We start from the raw sequence: 20,554 nt of genomic DNA on the forward strand, positions 1-20,554 counted from the left end.
ACCATTCTGCCATAGATTCTTTGTGGAGGTAGAGCAGGATGGGCTCCACTGTACCATAACACATTTGAAGCTGCAAGGAGCTTTCCGATCCCTCAAGTAGAGAAGAACAGAAGAGAGCAAAAGAAAGAGGAGGACAAAGAACGTGGATTTGGATGCAAGTCACCAATTGGAGCCAGAATGAGATTGTTCTCATTAAGTTAGAGTAACTATGATCCTTTAAAATGGCTAGTAGTTTTATCAACGTCGGACCATCTGCCAAATACTAGACAGATGCATTTGTAAAGGACACAGGATAAAAGGAAATCCACAGTGCAACACAGCACCCTCGACCCGTGCTGCAATGAAGAAGCTGAAGAGAAATCTATCTTCTAAGAGACTGAACAGTGCCTCCAGCAGTGTGGCTGGCTCCGCCAGCGACCTGGAGGACAGGGTGGTGATGCTGTGCGAGGACATCCCGACCGAGAAGTATTTAGACTCGCGCAGGGGGCCCCAGAGCCCAAGGGCCCGCTCTAGCAGAGGATCTCAGAGCGACACGGGATCCGAGCCGAGCCGATCCGTGCACCTGAGCAGGGATAGACTGTCCTACAGAAAAGCATGCTATGCGGACAAGGATCCACCCCGGGGTCATGGGGAATACTATGTGCAGAGAATCGTGCAAGTGTACGGTTATTTATTTATTTATTTATTCTTTCCAATGGTGGTGATTGGGATGATCTTTGATGCATGTACATTCTTATTACTTCTCACACAAACTGTGTAAGACTTCTATTCTATGTTTAAGAGATTAATGTCCATTGTCCAGCATCAAAGTTAGAGCTAATATCTGCCTTCAATGTTAAAGTTATTTGGTGTTCACTATGTTCCTTTTTGGTATTTCTAAACGAAGTGGTGCATTTTACTTGCTAATTCTTTATAGTAATTGAGGTGTTTGTTACCTGTGATGTGCATCCATTTTAAGTGTATAAAATTCCCTCAGGGCTACTTGTATTTGCACGCTACTTGACTGTGATCACCTTCTTGGCAGTGTGCGTGCAAAGTCTACTTTCTTTCTGCACAAATTAACAGGGGAATATTAAGCCCAGCTTTTAGCAAAGACTCTTTTTAGACTCGTTTTTGCCTGCCCTGTCTGATATCAACTCCCCATCAAACTTCAGTCATGATCAAAATGCCTCCAGCAGCAAGCATGTGGAAAATGATGACTGGCAGGTGCAACATAAAAAAAAGTGTAATTATGTAACAATCAGCTCAACAGCACGGGGGAAGGAGGACCAAATAATAATTAAAAATCGATTTCTGTTTTTATACAAATACAAATTTCCCAGCTTCAATCGTAATCAACTCACATTCTTTAAGTGATTGACAGGCATAGTAATTTTCAAGTAGTAGTAGAGTTGTCATGTATTATTTATGATCTGGCTGTCTGATGTCCCCAGGCCAACTATGATTGACATGGGCAACGTGTACCGCCAGAGTAACCAGGAGAACCTGGAGCAGGCCTTCAGTGTGGCAGAGAGGGAGCTGGGTGTCACCAGACTGCTGGACCCAGAGGGTAAAAGAAAACACTATTACTCTGATTCATTTACAAAAGCATACCAAACAAACGTCTGGTGTGTGGCTTGCAGGAAAAAGAATAAGGTTAAAAACCTTGCTTAAGCTTAAGACAAGACTTTCTTTGAATGTTGGCCAAAACAAAGTTATTTTGTTCCCTGCATTTATTAAAAATAAATCCCTTAAAAAAATGTCAGTTGTTGACAACTGTCTCCTTTCTCCCCCGTAGATGTGGACGTGCCACACCCAGATGAAAAATCCATCATTACATACGTCTCCTCTATGTATGACGTCATGCCCAGAGTACCTGATGTTCAAGATGGCGTGAAAGCTAACGTGAGTGCTCCTTTTGTGCTAAAACACTGATTCTGCCTCAGTGACCAGTCGTCAAAGGAAATGTAACCTGCAACATGACTGGCTGTTTTTCTCACTTAATGGTCTTGTATTTGTTGGGCATTCTAGTATTGAAGTATATGAACAAACAACAAGTAGTACCCATGGTACCACAGTGGTATCTGATTACAGTACATAGTTGAAAGTTAACATAAACTCTGTTCTCTGTTTGCATCTTCGTTTTAGGAGCTAGAGCTGCGTTGGCAGGAGTATTACGAGCTGGTCACCATGCTGTTACAGTGGATCAGACATCACATCCTTGTCTTTGAGGAGAGGAAGTTCCCCACCAGCTATGAGGAGATTGAGGTGAGTGAGCTCTCCTTATCTTCAAGATCAGATGTTGATACAATCAGGGTGTCTGGTGATGGTGATCATGGTGGTGATGTTAGTGCAGATCTGGTCCAAATCTATCCTTTTCTAACACACAGGTTCTTTGGCGGCAGTTTATGAAGTACAAGGAAACGGAGCTCCCCGCCAAAGAGGCAGACAAGAACCGCTCTAAATATATCTACAAATCTTTTGAGGTCAGTGTCATCGTACTGTGTGTAGCGTAATATTTATTGCCTGTTATAGACAAAATATACTTTTACTACACTACACTACACAACACACTATTTTTGGGTTATGCTTCAAACCATCACCTGTACATTGCAGTGATGATTTTGTAAACGTATCACTTACAGCAGTTGTGGATTTTTGCTTTGTAGGGTGCAGTCCAGGCAGGCCATGTTAAAGTACCACCTGGGTACCACCCCATTGATGTGGAGAAGGAGTGGGGCCGTCTACACGTCGCCATACTGGAGCGAGAGCGTCTGCTTAGGACCGAATTTGAGCGGCAAGTGGTGTTTGTGAATCTCATCACATATTCTTGTTGTCAAAGCAAACGCTAAAGTTTGTTGCCAATACCTTATGAACAATACTGGTAAAATACCACTGGGCACAAGAAATTAGTCAGGCGCTCTGGAGCTGAGGTTTGTGACTCATAAACCAACTTGTAAAGCCTGCATTGGCTGAAAAGGAAACTGAGTCTGCATTGTGAGGTCAAAGTAAAAACCACATTATAATTCATGGGTACAGAGACAGAATAGATACAGATCCCAATATTATGGTCATTTTGCAGAGTATCCTAGTTTATTTCAAGATTTGTTTTCCTAATGATGAGCTATTGCGGGGCGTAACATATTATCACAAGACTCACGAAAAGCTACTTCAGCGCTGACTGTGAGTCACCAATCAACTTCCAACATCAGGCAGAGAAAGGACCTGTGGACAGAAGATTTCATGATGGCCTTTATGAATCATGGCTATGTGTTAAATGTCTTATTTCGCCAGCAGAGGGAGTGAGTGCATCACTTTTTAAACATTTTCACTTTCATGTTTTCCAATTAGAGAAAGTACACTGGTGTGTATGGTATATTATGCTGATTGTTTTCCCTTTTTTTGCGTACAACAAAAACCTAGCATCACCGTCTCACTATACAATTTAAACATTTTGTCTCTTTTTAAACAGTTTGTACTCATAGCCTGTGTTATTAATTGAATGAATCAGATGAAGCAGCAGACTCATTGATGTACTGTACATAAAGTTTGTGGTGTTGCTTCTCTGACCTGTCCACCCTCACCGCAGGCTGGAGCGTCTCCAGAGGATTGTCAGTAAGGTTCAGATGGAGTCTGGGGTGTGTGAGGAGCAGCTCAACCAGGTGGAGGGCCTGCTACAAACGGTGAGACACATTCTTGATGATGCTCTTGCAGCTCTTGCATATAATCATAATCAAGATTTACATTTATTATAAATAATAAATTACATTTATTGACTTTATTGACTTTCCCCCCATTTACACCAGTTTTCTTTGTCGAAAATACCTAAGCTATTTCCACTGAATGTTTGCCTATTTTGCCTGAATTGCTTATCATGACTTACCCAGAATTGGGACGCTAGGATTCAAGTGGTATGAGTGATATGAAAATGATTTAATGCCTAATCGGCCAAACAAAGATAACAGAAAACAAACGGCAAGAAAATCAATCCATTCTCCCATGTTTTCTGCAGGACATGAGGATGCTGAGTTCAGGGAAGCCTGCTCAGCACTCAGGGGAGATGGAGACAGACCTGGAGAAAGCGGAGGGAATGATCAGATTCCTCTTCAACGACGTTCAGCTGCTCAAAGACGGTCGGCACCTTCAAGCTGAGCAAATGTATCGCAGGTCTGAAATTTGAATTACCGTAGATTGTTGGATTCACCCGTACTATGGATGTATAGGTTGATTACAGTATAGGATTTAGCTACAACCTCACAACGTGCCTCAACACAACGCATGATTGTCTACCCAATATTATACAGGTTATGCACATCATCATACATGGAAGTTATGCGGGAACGTCTACTGAGTGGCAAAAAAGTACTTTCTGGCCTTGACAGCCCATACATTAAACTCACTTTTCCACTCGATTTGACACTCACTTTATGCGCATACCTTCCATAGTATAGTTTGTAAAAAATAATTGTTGATAATTTTTCCTCCCGTTCACTCTGATTGATGTATTGCTGTATTGTTCTACTGATGTGTCCAGAGTTTACCGCCTTCACGAGAGGCTGGTGAACCTACGCAGTGAGTTCAACCTGCGCCTCAAGTCTGGTGTGAGCACGGCCCAGATCCCCATGGTTCAGATGGTTCAGCAGGTGCAGACTCAGAGCTCCCAGACGCTGCAGCAGTCCGCCATGAGGGTGAGGCCGGAACTGGATGAGGTGACCCTGCGCTACATCCAGGACCTGCTGGGCTGGGTGGAGGAGAACCAGCGACGGGTAGACCAGGGGGAGTGGGGAAGTGACCTGCCCACAGTGGAGTCTCAGTTGGGAAGCCACCGTGGTCTGCACCAGTCTGTGGAAGAGTTCCGCTCCAAGATCGAAAGGGCCAAGGCTGATGAGGTGTGCTCCTCTGAGATATATTATTACACCGATAAACACAACCAAGATAAGAAAACTTGAAAGATAATTTCAGAGCCATATTTTCACCAATGACAAAAAAGCTGTATTTCTTTAATATAACAGACCAGCACGCTCACGCAACACACGGTTTAGTACTTTTGATCTAGCATAGCACAACCAGATCCTTTGCACCATTGGGTTTGCATGCTTCACGGTTACTTTCAACACACAAGATGATACCAGCACATCCAAATATGGCAAAACATAGATCATATAGACTTTCTAATGTCGCCATGGATCACCTGACTGCTTGACTGATAAAGTGAAGTAAAAAAGTGAGTTTGTCGTTTACATTTGTTCTAATTGTCTTTTCTCTGATCCAGAGTCAGGTCTCGCCTGTGAGTAAAAGTGCCTACCGTGACTATCTGTCCCAGCTCGAGCTGCAGTATGGAAGACTTCTGGTAAGTTACAACCTTAAAAACTGATCAATGATCAAAGTTGCAAAGAAGCTGAAAACATCCAGTAGACTTGGAGAATAGGTGTTTAGCGGTTACAATAAACAGAGTTGGCTTTCTACTTGGACCAATTCCCCCCCCCCCCCCCCCCCCCTCTACACCCTGCAACATATTAGCGTCATAAGTTCATAACCCATGTCCAGGGGGTGTACTTGTACATCAAGCTGCCTCGACAGGAGATAGGCTCCTGAGTCCTGCCCTAATGGCTTAGCAATGCTTACTTACACCAAATCTGTAAGCTCAAACTTGTAGATCGGCTGTTTTTGGTTAATGTTCCCCACAGAACATGGATGCTGGGTTCAAGAGTAAATAAGTAAACTCCCCACAAAAATTTCGGAACGTAACTTTGGTCAATTATATCTCCTTTACAACGAGGTATAGCTTGTAAAAAAATTGCCAAAATGTCAAATGGTTGGTATTCAACCCTTGCTTTGAGTTGCTTCGTGGATTGGATGATTGCACTCACAGTAATAAGGAAGAAACAACACATATTGGCCAATTTTACACTCAGAACAGGGAACAGAACTTAGTATAGAGTGTGGAAGATCCATACATAGCCACAACAGCTTGGCACCCCCTCCTCATGCTGGTAATCAACCTCGCCACATTTTGCTGCGGGATGGCATCCCATTCCTGAACCAGGAAGTCAGCCAATGTTATGTTGGTCAATCTAGCGCATGTACAGCACGCCCAAGCTGATCCCACAAGTGTTCAATTGGGTTAAGGTCTGGACTCACGGCAGGCCATTCCATCCTCTCCACTCCCAAATTCTTAAGGTGCTCTGTGTTTCTTTATTTTCCGCCTAACCCGTTTCTTCGTAATATGATTTGCTGCAGACCGCTTCCAAGGCTCGTCTGCGCTACCTAGCAGAGCTTCATGCTTTCGTAACCGCAGCAACCAAAGAGCTGATGTGGCTGAATGAAAAGGAGGAGGAGGAGGTCAACTACGACTGGAGCGATCGAAACACCAACATGACCGCTAAGAAAGACAACTACTCGGTACGCAGGATTTCTCAGTGTCATCAAAAAAAGTTGTAGAATAGTTGAAAGTTAGAATTATACTATTTTACCTGCAGTATAATACACCCATTATGATTAATATAATAATTGGCATTTACAGCTGTAAATTACACTTATTTCAAGCGATGGACATCCCATTTTGTATTAAAACCCTTCATCATCAACTATCATGCTGAATGATTCTTTCTTGTTGTGGAGCAGGGTTTGATGAGAGAGCTGGAGCTACGAGAGAAGAAGACGAACAATGTGCAGACCACAGGAGACAAGCTACTGAAGGACGGACACCCTGCCAGGAAGACCATAGAGGTATAGAACTGATTTATTGTCTTAAGCTGTGTAACACAATAAATACGGTTTCGTTGGCAGTAGTTATAACTTATTAAGTTATTATATGTAGGTATGCAGTAGTTATGTCATTTGTATTAGTATATGTTTGGTGTTTTTACTATAGGTTGTATAATGTATGAAATTCCTTATATCTCATTCAGAATCATTAGTAGTATTTTCTAACTTGAGTTTTATTTACTTTGTTTGGTATTTATTTACTATATGGGTCTGTGTCGTGCACTGAAAATAACTGATCCACAATCTCACCTTGGTGCGATCTTGCTATTTTCATCCTTCTCTCCTCAAGGCTTTCACTGCAGCCCTCCAGACCCAGTGGAGTTGGATCCTTCAGCTGTGCTGCTGTATTGAATCCCATGTGAAAGAGAACACAGCGTACTTCCAAGTAAGTCCATTAACACACACTTGCCTTCTGACCAGAAAACATCAGCTAGACCCCTAAATTGATACAAATTAGGTCATGGATCCCCATTTGAAAAGTGTTTGTGCCAGGGTTCCCTATAAGAGAAGATTTTTGTTGATAGATTTAGTACATAATTCTGTAACTGTATGTACTTAAATTGTGAGTGGAATTGAGGCAAACCTATGATCCGAATAGTTCTTATACATTATCTCATTGGGATAACATCTTGTGAAATATAACTCAATTAAACTGTTACTTATTTGGGGGTATCGAACCCCAGGTCTTCTAATCTAATGAACTTCCTGAGTTTATATTTTACTTGTCTAGCATTTTACCAGCTAACCATGAAGAGTTGTGTAAGTGATTTCATATGGTTTGTGTTTTACTGTTTAATGCAGTGGTTTCCAAACCACTAGAGAAATGTCATATGTCTCCCCACATGACCCAAACTAATGAAAAGCTACAATTAAGCTCACAACATGTTGCGATGAGACTTGTTGTGAGCTTGTGCTGTTTTCACTACTTCTTTCCCTCTTTTTAATTCTTTGGAATTCTTTAAGGTGGAACATATTTTGGAATATTAATTAAGAAATAAAGTAGGAAACAAAAACAAAGGGGTATTTACTTGCGACCCGTAAAATGAATAATAATAATAATAATAATAATAATAATAATAATGATATATTATATAGTAATAATAATGATAATAGTAATAATAATAATTATTTATTATTACTTGTCTATCTAGTTCTTCAATGATGTGAAAGAGGCAGAGGATCAGATGAAGAAGATGAACGACACGATGAAGAGGAAGTACACGTGTGACCGCAGCATCACTGTCACTCGACTGGAGGATTTGCTACAGGACGCAGCTGTAAGGTTAACAATAAATAGGATTATTGATTGTATTATGTACATAATACAATCAAGCATATGGTTAGTGTTTAGGAGCTATACATTCACTCTCTCTGTGCTATTTTAGTTACAAAACTAAATTAATATATTCTTCTGTTGCACAAGATAAGGGATGACCTGTGTTTTTGGCCAGCCCCAGCTAAATACATAGGCTTCAGGTGCTGCAGCCCTGGGCACCAAGCTCAGGGAGGCACCCTGCCTGCCCGAAAAAAAACAAATTTATATTTAACCAATTTAGACCTGGAACACCGTTGTTATACCTTTCTTGTTGTTATAATCATTCATTCATTCATTCAGAAACCCTCAGATGTAAAAGGATTTAGGTGTTTTTAGGTGCCTCAGTTCTAAATCGGTTGACAGTACATTTATTTCTATTCTTCGTTGTCCCCTCTGCAGGATGAGAAAGAGCAGCTGAAAGAGTTTAAAACTCACCTTGAGGGTCTGAACCGTAGAGCTCAGACCATCGTGCAGCTGAAGCCACGTAACCCTGCAACCCCGATAAAGGGCAAGATGCCTATTCAGGCTGTCTGTGACTTCAAACAGATGGAGGTGAGAAGATCACATAACATTACTGTACTGTGTGCCATATGGTGCATACAGTATTTATTTCCTTTGTACCGTATGTACTGTATGTCACATGGTGTCGCCTAATTTATACTTGGTTGCACCCTAAAAATAGCTGATGTACAAGCTCTTATTTCCGGTATGCAACACTGACATGCCACTAATAATAAATAAATCAGAATAAATCAGACTTACTGTAACAGTACCATTGTTAGTATGCATGCCAGCTCCCTAAACCTAGCAGTGTATGTCCCGCATAAGTCATTATCATCCACACTGTATTACACATTATTGTCTCCACCAGGCCGAAGGCATGGGGAGAGAGTATTTTTATGGGAATGTTTCGATAATGTTTTATCGTTAAAATCTCATTTACCACCTTTCCCTGCATCTGGAAGATCCAGGTAGCGATAGTGATCATAGGAGAGAATAAAGCTAATAGCTTTTAGACAATGCTGATGACATTCAGCTCCACATTCAGAAAGAAACACAGTATCAGGCACTGCCTTATCTGAAGGCTTTGGTTCTATTCTTCACACATCTGCCACACCATGTCTTCTGTACCTTGTCGTAGATCACGGTTCATAGAGGGGATGAGTGTGCTCTGCTGAACAACTCTCAACCCTACAAGTGGAGGGTGCTGAATGACCAAGGCAGTGAGGCCACTGTGCCCTCCATCTGCTTCCTGGTTCCACCAACCAATAAGGAGGCTGTGAACAGTGTTGCTAGGTGAGCTGAGCAACTCATTACCATGTATATTCAAAACTGTTACTTTTAAGGAAATGAAATGGCTGTAGTGGATCCAATGTTTATTTAATCACAAACTTGGTTCAGTATTGATAAAAGCCAGACACAGTTTCAATATTCCAAAATGTTCATAAATAATGTAGCACATCTAGCATATGGCATATCTACAAGCTCATGTGTCACAATGCGTGTTGTGAGCTTGTAGATTAATTGTTTATTGTCACTCTTGTATGACGAAGTAGGGCATTCATTTACAAAAGATAACCATAAATATAGAGAGGTTTCTGCCCGACAGCAACGACATTGATACTTAAACACTCTTCCATTCTGAATAGGCATGCATATTTTGTACGTATGAAGTGCATCAACCTCTCCTCTCTTCAGTTTGGACGGCAATCTCCAGAGACTTCAGACAATGTGGCAGACGATGAATGTGGACATGAGGAGCCTCCTCTCATGGCAGTATCTAATGAGAGACATCCACATCATCAACTCCTGGAACATCACCATGGTAAAAACTACGAGGTTCCCTAAAGAAGCCTTCAAGCCAGTTGCTCTTAATTAAGTCGAGCACAATCTTCATATCTCATCACCCCGTCCTTTTATGTCGCTGCAGTTCAAGACCCTTAAGGTGGAGGAATACAGGCTGGCACTGAGGAACTTGGAGCAGCACTATCAGGGCTTCCTCAGAGACAGCCAGGACTCCCAGCTCTTTGGGGCGGAGGACCGCATGCAAGTGGAGGCCGGCTACAACAAGTCCAACCAGCACTACAACTCTCTGGTCAGCACTGTGGAGCAAGGTACATTCCCACTAATTACACAAGAATCTGTGGCAATTATGTTCTTGACAATGTATTACATACATTATTGTGGGATCATTCAGCTATCCATTGGTAAACATATGTCTCTAACATTGTATTAAACACAATACATTTCATTTTTTGGTTGCAAAGACAACTGTTGACAGGCATCTTTAATTCAATTCATTTTTACTCATGGCCATTTTAAACTTTTAAATGTCATTGACTGTTTAATTCACATTGCAGGCTACATTGCACCCACTGGAGGTAAGGTGCTCTGGTTACCTTGCCAGACTGAGTAGCTTTTGTTGAGTACAGTAGAGGGCTGTGTGTGCTGTCAAGGCTTTTGCTGTGGCATTTCATTTCATTCCATCAAACTTCTTCCAATCACAACCTTTTCAATCTACATCTTCACTGTTTTTCTTACTGGTCTCAATGTTCTGTTTATATGCATGTCACTGAAGTGTGTTTTCTACTGTATGAGAATGAGTGCCAATGAATGAAACAACTGCTCAAGTAATAATCCTTAATGGAATGAATGCATGAAGCAGTGATTTGTTAGCGTGCAATAATTCCAAATGTTGTTAGAAATTCTACTAATACACAATCAGATGCAAATGCTGTTCTCTCCCTCTTAAGGCAAATCACGAGAACTTGATTTTAATATGAAAGTAGAAAACTTGTGTATTTGAGGGGTTTCATTCTAAAACACTTTTTTATGTCCAGCATGCTAAAATGTTGCCTGGTGTTTGCAGTGCACTATTCCAAAAATACAAATGAATACATTCTGTAAAATATTTTATAACCAAGGAGAGCGAGAGCAAATCATTTATCACAATTCTAATTTATGTCACTTTGACAATGTGCACCTCGAAATGATCAAATGGTGGACGTCTCACTTTGCAATGAAACTTGTCATTTATACTTGATTTTGGAGTCAATCCTGGCTTTATCTGGCTCTACCCTTGTTCTGTCCTAATACGGTACATCCTTTTTCTAATCGTCTCACCTAAATCATCTTTTCCCTCACCTCTCCAGGCGAGCAGGATGAGTCTGTGTGTAAGATCTACCTAACGAAGCTGAAGGACCTGCGTCTGAGGTTGGAAGCCTGTGAGAATCGGACCGTCACACGCCTCCGCCAGCTGGTGGATAAAGAGCCACTCAAAGCCTGCGCACTGAAGACCGCAGAACAGATGGTAATGACTGAAAGTTCAATATTTATACTGTATGTAATTATGAAGACACAATTATGTTATGAATAGAAGGGGACTGGGAGTGAGTAGAGTTGCTGTAGTTACCTTTCAGTGCATATTTAGTCATTTATCAGAGATGTCCCCCTGACATTATGACCGCATGCAGAAGAGAGAAGCAGTTCTGTGCGGTGTTTATTTGTCGCGTGTTGCGAATGGAACAGTGAGCTACAGAACACAGTCAAAATCCGGACAGGATTTCCTGGAATTTATTTTGTGAAGTGGAACTTAAAATATTACTATTTGTTTTGTGCCCATCCCAACTTCACAAGCTCATCCTTAACAACTCCCCCCCCAGCCCCAGTACTGAGTAGACCTCAAAATACACTGTACGTAATTTGGTGTTCATATATTTGAACTGGTAAGGACTAGTATGTGTATATAAAATATATATATATAGTGTGTGGCTGGGTGCTCTACTAATTCTCTCCCCTCTTTTCTTGAAAACAGAAAGTGCAGTCAGAGTTGGAGGGATTGAAAAAAGAACTGAACAGCATGGCTGAGAAGACAGAAGAGGTTCTGGCCTCTCCTGAACAGTCCAACACTGCTCCGATGCTGCGCTCTGAGTTGGATGTTACCCTGAAGAAGATGGATCATATCTACAGTCTGTCCTCTGTTTACCTGGACAAGTAAGTTACCATGACTATCAATTATTTGGACTATTATTGATTTGCTGATTCCAAGATTCACTTCAGTATTTTTAGAGGAATCTTTTTTTTTCAATTGAACAGCGATTTTGCTAACCATTTAACTAATTCAGGTTTATTAGCATTCACGTGACTGTGACCCAAACCATCCAGAGGTTTCTAACGCAAACTAGAGCTATGAGTTAATTTGCTTAGGGGGTAGGTACCCTCACAAAAAACATGCAGTAATCCTGGTCACTAAACTGCCTCCCCCTGGCCAGCCGGGGCGCCTGATGGAGGGGAAAGGAACTGGTTGGAATAACGTGTTCCTTCCACACGCTACGTCCAACCAGGGAAACTCCCCCCTGTCAGGTGTAAAGGAGCAACTTGGACACTCAGGCATGAAGGAAGCATGAGTTCAAGTCCGTTGCTCTCCCCTTGTCCCCCAGGGGACTAGGTTGGTGGAGGGTGTGTAGAGCCCAGGATCACATTAGACGATTGACACAGGGGTGAAAAATGGGTTACAAAATCGTGGGATAAAAGATATATTAAAAAAAAATAACAACTAAAAATTTGCTTAACGCAAACTAAAACCATTGTCAGGCTCCTTAAGCCTCAAAACGAGAATATACATTAGACCTTACAGAATAAATTTTCTGCCTTCAGGCTAAAGACCATTGATGTAGTGATTCGCAGCACAAAAGATGCAGAAGATGCTCTGAAGAATTACGAGACCCATCTATGCGATGTCAACAACGTGCCCACAGATGAAAAGGAAGTGGAGAATTATCGCAACCAGCTAAAGGTATTACCTCTTGGCAAAGGAAACACATTGTTATTGTTTATCTGTGCATGGTTTTATGCATAGGATAGAATTGGTGGACACTTTCATCCAAACCTGTACCGTGAAGGCAGAAGTTTTAAGCACCGGTAAAACACAAGTGGATGTTGAACAATTTGAGATGTTCTATCTGTCTTTGTTAATGACACTGTTCTTTCTCTCAACTCAACTCAACTCAACTCAACTCAAACTTTATTTATAAAGCACATATTACAACGATCAATGGCTGACCAAAGTGCTGTACAGGTTTAAAAACAAAGAGCAACAACACAAACACAATTAAAATGCATGGTACAAATTGAAGGAAAAACTAAGAATAAAAGGAGCTAAGAACAATTACAAAGCTACACAAAATATACAATCAAGCAGTGTCAAAGAAGGCCATAGTGAAGAAATGTGTCTTTATTATTATTATTATTATTTAAAGGCCTCTAATGAGGGGGCAGAGCGAACATGGATGGGTAAGCCGTTCCAGAGTCTAGGACCAGCCGCTGCAAAGGCCTGGTCACCTCTGGTTTTACAGTTAGTTATGGGAAGATTAGTCAAAAGCAATTTGTCAGCTGACCTAAGGGGTCTTGTTGGGACGTACGGTTTTGTGAGTTCGGATAGGTACATGGGGGCGAGTCCATTTAGGGCTTTAAAAACAAACAGCAGGATCTTAAAATCAATTATAAAATGGACGGGGAGCCAGTGGAGGGAGGATAGGACTGGGGTAATGTGATCACGTTTCTTTTTGAGAAAGAAAAACATCTCTCTTTCTGTTTCTCTCTCTCCAACAGAAAATGCGCAGCGAGGCAGAGGCCGACCAGGCCATATTTGACCGCTTGCAGGACGACCTCAAGAAGGCGACAACCGTCAATGACCAGATGACACGGGTGCACAGCGAACGAGATGCAGAGTTGGACCACTACCGTCAGCTTGTCAGCAATCTGCTGGAGCGCTGGCAGGCTGTGTTCGGCCAGATCGACCTGAGGCAGCGGGAGTTGGACCTGCTGGGGCGCCAGATGCACCACTACCGTGAGAGCTATGACTGGCTCATCTGTTGGCTCACTGAGGCCAAGCAAAGGCAGGAGGAGATCCAGGCCGTTCCCATTGGTAATAGCAAGGCTCTCAAGGAGCAGCTGGCACAGGAAAAGGTAGGCTAGGACTACATCCCAGCTTTCATTGTTAAAACTGGGTAGAATCAATACCGTAGGCTGTTGGTATAAAGAAGGAAACCCATCATAGTTATTTCAGAAAGTTAAAGATGATATTTTGTTTAGATTTTAAAACAATTATTCACCATGTGATTGTAGTTCATTTTGTCATGAGAAATTATTTCATATTGTCATAGATAAAGTGAATGGGGATTTTCTTGTGAATGATTGCAACCAGGAGAGGGAGCTCTTTGTCACTTTTGTATGTACACTGCAGTACACTTTGCATAATGAATTATGGCTTTCCTTATTTGATAGTTTACTTTCACATTGTCCTGTATTAATACAGAAACTCCTAGAAGAGGTTGAGAAAAACAAAGACAAGGTTGAAGATTACCAGAAATATGCAAAGGCATATATTGATTCAGTCAAGGTATTTACATAAATCATCACATCTTATAAAGACATTTTCTTTACAGTATATTAATTTTACTAATTCACTTTTAATGTTTTATTCTTCCACAGGATTATGAGCTCCAGGTTGTGACCTACAAAGCACTCCAGGAACCCATAGCATCTCCTCTGAAGAAAGCTAAAATAGAGTCTGCATCTGACAATATCATTCAGGAAGTATGTGTACAGATTTGCGTTCCTTATCAGATACCTTTATCTTTATAACTGACAATAGCAGAAATATGTTGGATATTCTGATGCGGTCTCAAGCCCACCACACACCGGCTGCGTCCGCCGCGCGGCGCCACGCGTCGGACACAGCCGCCTCCATTATTTTCAATGAACCTAACGCACACCGGCTCCGTCCGCCGCGTCGCGGCGCCTGGCGCGCTGATAGAACCCAGTTCTATTTTCCAGGCGGCGCCGCGCGGCAACGCACCGCAGACGGTCGCAGCCGGTGTGTGTCAGGCTTCAGATTCAATCAATTACTGCTGTAGAATAGGGTCCTATAATGGTCTGTAAACCTGGAGGAAACTCTGATGTTGATTAAATGTGTTAATGAACTAGCTATAAGAGAAGCTTACATGTACTACTGTTAACTTAAAAATACATATCTTTCAGTATGTAACTCTGAGAACCCGATACAGTGAGCTGACGACTCTGACCAGCCAGTACATCAAGTTCATCACAGAGACACAGCGCCGCCTGGAGGATGACGAGGTACATTGCACACATTAAACAGAATGCGAGCTGCAGGCTGCAGCCGCCCTCTGTAACATAAAACATTATACTAACTAAATAAAATCCACAACAAAAAACGCTTAAACCTATTCAAATGATTGTATGGGAAATCATTTGTCATTTTCTATGAAACTACAGAATGATGGCACTCAAAATTCAAAGATTCTGAATCCATAATGAATTTAAGAATGCTAATTAAATCTACAGTGTAGTATGCAAAGTGTTGAATACAAATTTTGTTAATGTAGCGCAAATAGTTAACATTTTATAGTGCTAGTGTTGCAGCTCATCTGCTCTCAACACTACCTGTCTCTCATTTCCCCCCCACACTGTCTATTTTGTCACAACATAACGTGCCTCTCAATTAGAAGCCTTTACGTACATGTAATGCTGATTTGGCACTGGCATTAGACCCTCTCAGTTATATTTTTCCAGATGCTTGCAATACAGTTTTTTTATGTTATTTATTCCTTTACTCACACTGGTGGTTGAGATGCTTCAGGCTGGCTTCTCGATCGTTCCCTCAGACTTATTCTGTTTCAAATGAATGCTTTATTTACCCCCTTCCCTTGCTTTTCTAACCTTGTATTTTGTTTGCCTTTTTAATTTATTTTGTATTGCTTGCCAGTGCTTTGTCATGATGAATAGAAATCATGTTTGGGCTCTTAAGAGGTGAATTAACCCCAAAGCACCAGGTATTTAAAAGAAACATCCCCTCTACACTCTTTCACTTTCCGTTTTAACATCAGACCCATGTCTATCTGTCACTCATGTGTGTGTGGTCTTTGGACAATGACATACTGTCATTATTTTTGGCTCTTTTACTGTGGATGACAAATAACACAAACTCTAAAGAACAGAATGTATACAGACTTTGCCATGAGAAGATTGCTGCCAAGTGAATACCACACATAAATTCTGCATCCACAGTAGGCTACGTATAATATGGAGCCAAACATCAAACAGTATGCAGCTATCATCATATACTTACGGAGCTCAGCTCACTATGTCACAGTCATACTTAAGATAAATATGCATCATCTCTTTATGTTAAACTTGTCTGCTTCTCACACTGGGAGCAACGTGATCTTGGATTATTATCTTTAAATGGCAGTGCCACCTTAATCCAAGGTCATTTTGCACATCACGTTATATGAAGATCATGCTGCATCACTATGCTATTCCTCATGGTAAAGGTATTCCAGATTGGTGTGCTTCAAAGCAAAACTACGAATCTGAATCACTGCTAACTAATTCCATACAAATCCTTTGATATAAATATATTTTAATGATTGGTTATTTTTTTATAATTGTTGTTTTGCAAAATCATTTAAAGCTTACCCACTATGCATAATACACTTTGCATGTTGCTAATTATTACGCCTCAATCTCTCTGTCTTTTCGCTCTTAAACACTATCTGAGTTCTTTTGAGGGTTCAGGGTCCATCCAAAAACGTGCCACTTGATTTCAATATCAAATTATACAGGTATGATCAATCAGCAACATCAATCAGGAAAGATACCTCAGCTGCATGAAGCCATTCAAGACCTCAAGTCTCCTGTTTTGTTGTGTTGTGACGTAACGTTTCATTCTGTATGCCATACATTGAATAAACATGACAAGCATTTCCCAATACAGTATTTCTTTCTGTCGTTAAAACAAATGTATTAATTTCCTGATTACCTTTAAGCATAACACAATATTCTCATGTATTTACATATCTCATGTATGTACCTACATGTTTTACAACTAATGTATTTTATTATATAACATAATTATAATAAAATAATAACATAATATAACATTTTCCTTTATCTCCTCTACTCCCTCATTGCTTCTACTAATACAGAAAGCTACTGAAAAACAAAAAGAAGAGGAGAGGAGAAAGATGGCAGAGATGCAGGCAGAGTTAGATAAACAAAAACAGTTAGCAGATGCCCATGCTAAAGCTGTGGCCAAAGCAGAGCAAGAAGCCCAGACACTAAAACTCAAAATGGAAGAGGCGGTTAACAGGCGGCAAGACGTCGCTGTGGATGCTGAGAAGCAGAAGCAGAACATACAAGTAGAGTTGCACCAACTGAAGAGTCTCTCAGAGCAGGAAATCAAATCCAAGAATCAACAGGTAGAAGAGGCCCTCTACAGCCGCACCAAGATAGAGGAAGAAATCCACATCATCAGAGTCCAGTTGGAGACCACGCTAAAGCAGAAGGCCACAGCCGAGGCTGAGCTGCAGCAACTCAGAGACAGGGCTGATGATGCTGAGGAGCTCAGGAAAGGCGCTCAGGAGGAGGCAGAGAGGCTCCGCAAGCAGGTCGCCGAAGAGACTCAGAAGAAGCGAAATGCAGAGGAGGAGCTGAAGCGCAAATCGGATGCCGAGAAAGAGGCTGCCAAGCAAAAGCAGAAAGCCTTGGATGACCTGCAGCAATTCAAAATGCAAGCGGAAGAGGCAGAGAGGCGCATGAAACAGGCTGAGGAGGAGAAAGACAGGCAGATCAAGGTGGTTGAGGAGGTAGCACAGAAGAGTGCTGCCACCGAGCTACAAAGTAAAAATACATCATTTAATGAAAAGGCGATTAAGCTGGAGGAATCGCTGAAGAGGGAGCAAGGTACCGTTCTGCAGCTGCAAGAGGAGGCAGGGCGACTCAAGAAGCAACAGGATGAGGCCAACAGAGCTAGAGAGCAGGCAGAGAAGGAGCTTGAGACATGGAGACAGAAAGCCAATGAGGCGCTCCGCTTGAGGCTTCAAGCGGAGGAAGAAGCCCACAAGAAAAGCCAGGCTCAGGAGGATGCAGAGAGGCAGAAGGTGGAGGCTGAGCGAGATGCCAAGAAAAGGGCTAAGGCTGAAGAAGCTGCCCTTAAACAAAAGGACAATGCAGAGAAAGAGCTGGAAAAGCAGAGGAGAATGGCAGAGAAAACAGCCCAGCAAAAGCTGTCTGCAGAGCAAGAATGTATCCGTCTCAAGGCTGACTTTGAGCACGCGGAACAACAGAGGTCTCTGTTGGATGGTGAGCTCCAGCGTCTGAAAAATGAGGTGAACGCTGCGGAGAGCCAGAGACAACAGCTGGAAGAGGAGCTGGCTAAAGTCCGACGTGAAATGGATGAGCTTCTTCAGTTAAAGGTGATAGCCGAGAAGGACACGATGTCTAATACGGAAAAAAGCAAGCAGCTCCTTGAAACTGAGGTGCAAAAAATGAAGCAACTCGCCGAAGAGGCGACCAGGCTCAGATCAGTAGCAGAAGAAGCTAAAAAGCAGAGGCAAGTGGCAGAGGAAGAGGCAGCTCGGCAAAGAGCTGAAGCTGAGAAGATACTCAAGGAAAAACTGGCTGCCATCAATGAAGCAACTCGCCTGAAGACTGAAGCTGAGATTGCCCTGAAAGATAAACAGGCAGAAAATGAAAGGCTGAAAAGGAATGCTGAGGAGGAGGCTTATCAGAGAAAGATTCTGGAGGACCAAGCAGCACAGCATAAACAAGATATAGAGGAGAAAATCACACAACTAAAGAACACCTCTGACTATGAATTAAAGAGGCAGAAAACGATAGTGGAGGAAACGCTTAAGCACAGGAAGGTGGTTGAAGAGGAAATACGTGTCATCAAACTCAGCTTTGAGAAAGCATCGAAAGGCAAGCTGGATCTGGAGCAGGAGCTCAACCAGCTAAAGGGCATTGCAGAGGAAACCCAGAAGAGCAAACTCAAAGCAGAGGAAGAGGCGGATAAACTGAAAAAGCTTGCTTTAGAGGAAGAGAAGAAAAGGAAAGAAGCTGAGGAGAAAGTCAAGAGGATCACCGCTGCCGAGGAGGAGGCTGCTCGTCAATGCAAAGCTGCTCAGCAGGAAGTTGAACGTCTCAAGAAGAAAGCTGCAGAGACCAATAAGCAGAAGGAGGTGGCTGACAAACAGGCAGAGAAACATATCGTTCTGGCCAAAGAGGCAGCTCAAAAATGCAGTGCTGCTGAGCAGAAAGCACAAGAGGTTCTCATCAAGAAGAAGGAGGACGGTCTTGCTCAGGATAAGCTCAAAGAGGAATTTGAAAATGCCAAGAAACTTGCACAAGCTGCAGAGAAAGCCAAAGAGAAAGCAGAGAAAGAGGCTGCCTTGCTCCGTCAAAAAGCTGAGGAGGCTGAAAAGCAGAAGAAATCTGCGGAGGAGGAAGCTGCCAAACAAGCCAAAGCTCAGAAGGATGCAGAGAGGCTGAGGAAGGAGGCAGAGGAGGAGGCCTCCAAGCGAACTAAAGCTGAGGCAGCGGCTCTAGAACAAAAGAAGGCAGCAGATACAGAGATGATTAAGCACAAGAAACTAGCAGAACAAACCCTTAAACAGAAGTCTCAGGTGGAGCTGGAGCTGTCGAAGGTTAAACTGAAACTGGAGGACACAGATAAGCAGAAATCTGTTTTGGACGAGGAGCTGCAGCGACTGAAGGGTGAAGTCAATGATGCCTGCAAGCAAAAAGCTCAAGTTGAAGAGGAGCTCTCTAAAGTCAAGATTCATATGGAGGAGCTAGTGAAGCTCAAGCAAAAAATTGAGGAAGAAAACAAGCGCCTCATAAAGAAAGACAAAGACAACACAAAGAAAGTCCTTGCAGAGGAAGCTGAAAAAATGAAGAGCCTGGCTGAGGATGCAGCCAGACTAAGCGTGGAAGCTCAGGAAGCAGCACGACAGAGAAAGATAGCTGAAGCTGATTTGGCAGAACAGAGAGCGCTTGCAGATAAAATGTTAAAGGAGAAAATGCAAGCCATTCAAGAGGCTAGTAAGCTGAAAGCTGAAGCGGAGGAACTCCAGAAAGAAAAGAACCAGGCACAGGAGAAGGCTAAGAAACTATTGGAAGACAAACAACAGATGCAGCAGCGCCTCAGTGCAGAGACTGAGGAATTCCAGAAGTCACTGGAGGCTGAGCGCAAGAGGCAACTTGAGGCTTCTGCTGAGGCAGAGAGGCTAAAACTGAGGGTGACAGAGCTCAGTGATGCTCAGACAAAGGCAGAGGAGGAGGCTAGAAAGTTCAAGAAACAAGCGGAAGACATCAGAGCCCGCCTGCAGGAGACAGAGAAAGACACAGTAGACAAGACTGTTGTGAAGAAATTGGAGACACAGAGACTACAGAGCACCAAAGAGGCTGATGATTTACGCAAAGCAATTGCTGAGCTTGAAAAGGAGAAGGAGAAGCTGAAAAAAGAGGCAACAGAGCTTCAGAATAAGTCTAAAGAGGTATTGCGATATAGATAAAAAACGTGAAGATATACTGTATGTATATAAACTGTTTAAATTAACAATATTATTTTACGAGTACTAACTTTTCACAGTGGCCCATTTCTAATTATAATGTACGTTGCAGAGA

The 20,554-nt window shown here is 42.2% G+C and overlaps 1 protein-coding gene across 18 annotated transcripts in view; it reads left to right on the forward strand.

Annotated features, from left to right (window-relative positions):
* pleca (plectin a) overlaps positions 1-20,554 on the forward strand; it is a 113,686-nt gene that overhangs the window by 84,295 nt on the left and 8,837 nt on the right. For 15 of the 18 annotated variants that reach the window (XM_083789378.1, XM_083789379.1, XM_083789382.1 and 12 more), the window contains 26 exons: positions 1,434-1,549; positions 1,778-1,884; positions 2,128-2,247; positions 2,370-2,465; positions 2,649-2,783; positions 3,576-3,662; positions 3,992-4,146; positions 4,514-4,868; positions 5,252-5,329; positions 6,220-6,381; positions 6,604-6,708; positions 7,037-7,132; positions 7,899-8,024; positions 8,462-8,614; positions 9,204-9,358; positions 9,761-9,887; positions 9,993-10,176; positions 10,423-10,443; positions 11,215-11,372; positions 11,877-12,055; positions 12,719-12,857; positions 13,673-14,029; positions 14,379-14,462; positions 14,555-14,659; positions 15,104-15,202; positions 17,074-20,424. In XM_083789378.1, coding sequence (XP_083645504.1) covers positions 1,434-1,549; positions 1,778-1,884; positions 2,128-2,247; positions 2,370-2,465; positions 2,649-2,783; positions 3,576-3,662; positions 3,992-4,146; positions 4,514-4,868; positions 5,252-5,329; positions 6,220-6,381; positions 6,604-6,708; positions 7,037-7,132; positions 7,899-8,024; positions 8,462-8,614; positions 9,204-9,358; positions 9,761-9,887; positions 9,993-10,176; positions 10,423-10,443; positions 11,215-11,372; positions 11,877-12,055; positions 12,719-12,857; positions 13,673-14,029; positions 14,379-14,462; positions 14,555-14,659; positions 15,104-15,202; positions 17,074-20,424 — 6,850 coding nt within the window. The remainder of the gene's footprint in view (positions 1-1,433; positions 1,550-1,777; positions 1,885-2,127; positions 2,248-2,369; positions 2,466-2,648; positions 2,784-3,575; positions 3,663-3,991; positions 4,147-4,513; positions 4,869-5,251; positions 5,330-6,219; positions 6,382-6,603; positions 6,709-7,036; positions 7,133-7,898; positions 8,025-8,461; positions 8,615-9,203; positions 9,359-9,760; positions 9,888-9,992; positions 10,177-10,422; positions 10,444-11,214; positions 11,373-11,876; positions 12,056-12,718; positions 12,858-13,672; positions 14,030-14,378; positions 14,463-14,554; positions 14,660-15,103; positions 15,203-17,073; positions 20,425-20,554) is intronic. The other 3 variants (XM_083789388.1, XM_083789386.1, XM_083789385.1) reach the window with 1 other exon arrangement.

Source organism: Protomyctophum parallelum (genome assembly GCF_964188405.1).
Source record: "Protomyctophum parallelum genome assembly, chromosome: 1".
In the NCBI taxonomy this organism is placed as follows: Eukaryota; Metazoa; Chordata; class Actinopteri; order Myctophiformes; family Myctophidae; genus Protomyctophum; species Protomyctophum parallelum.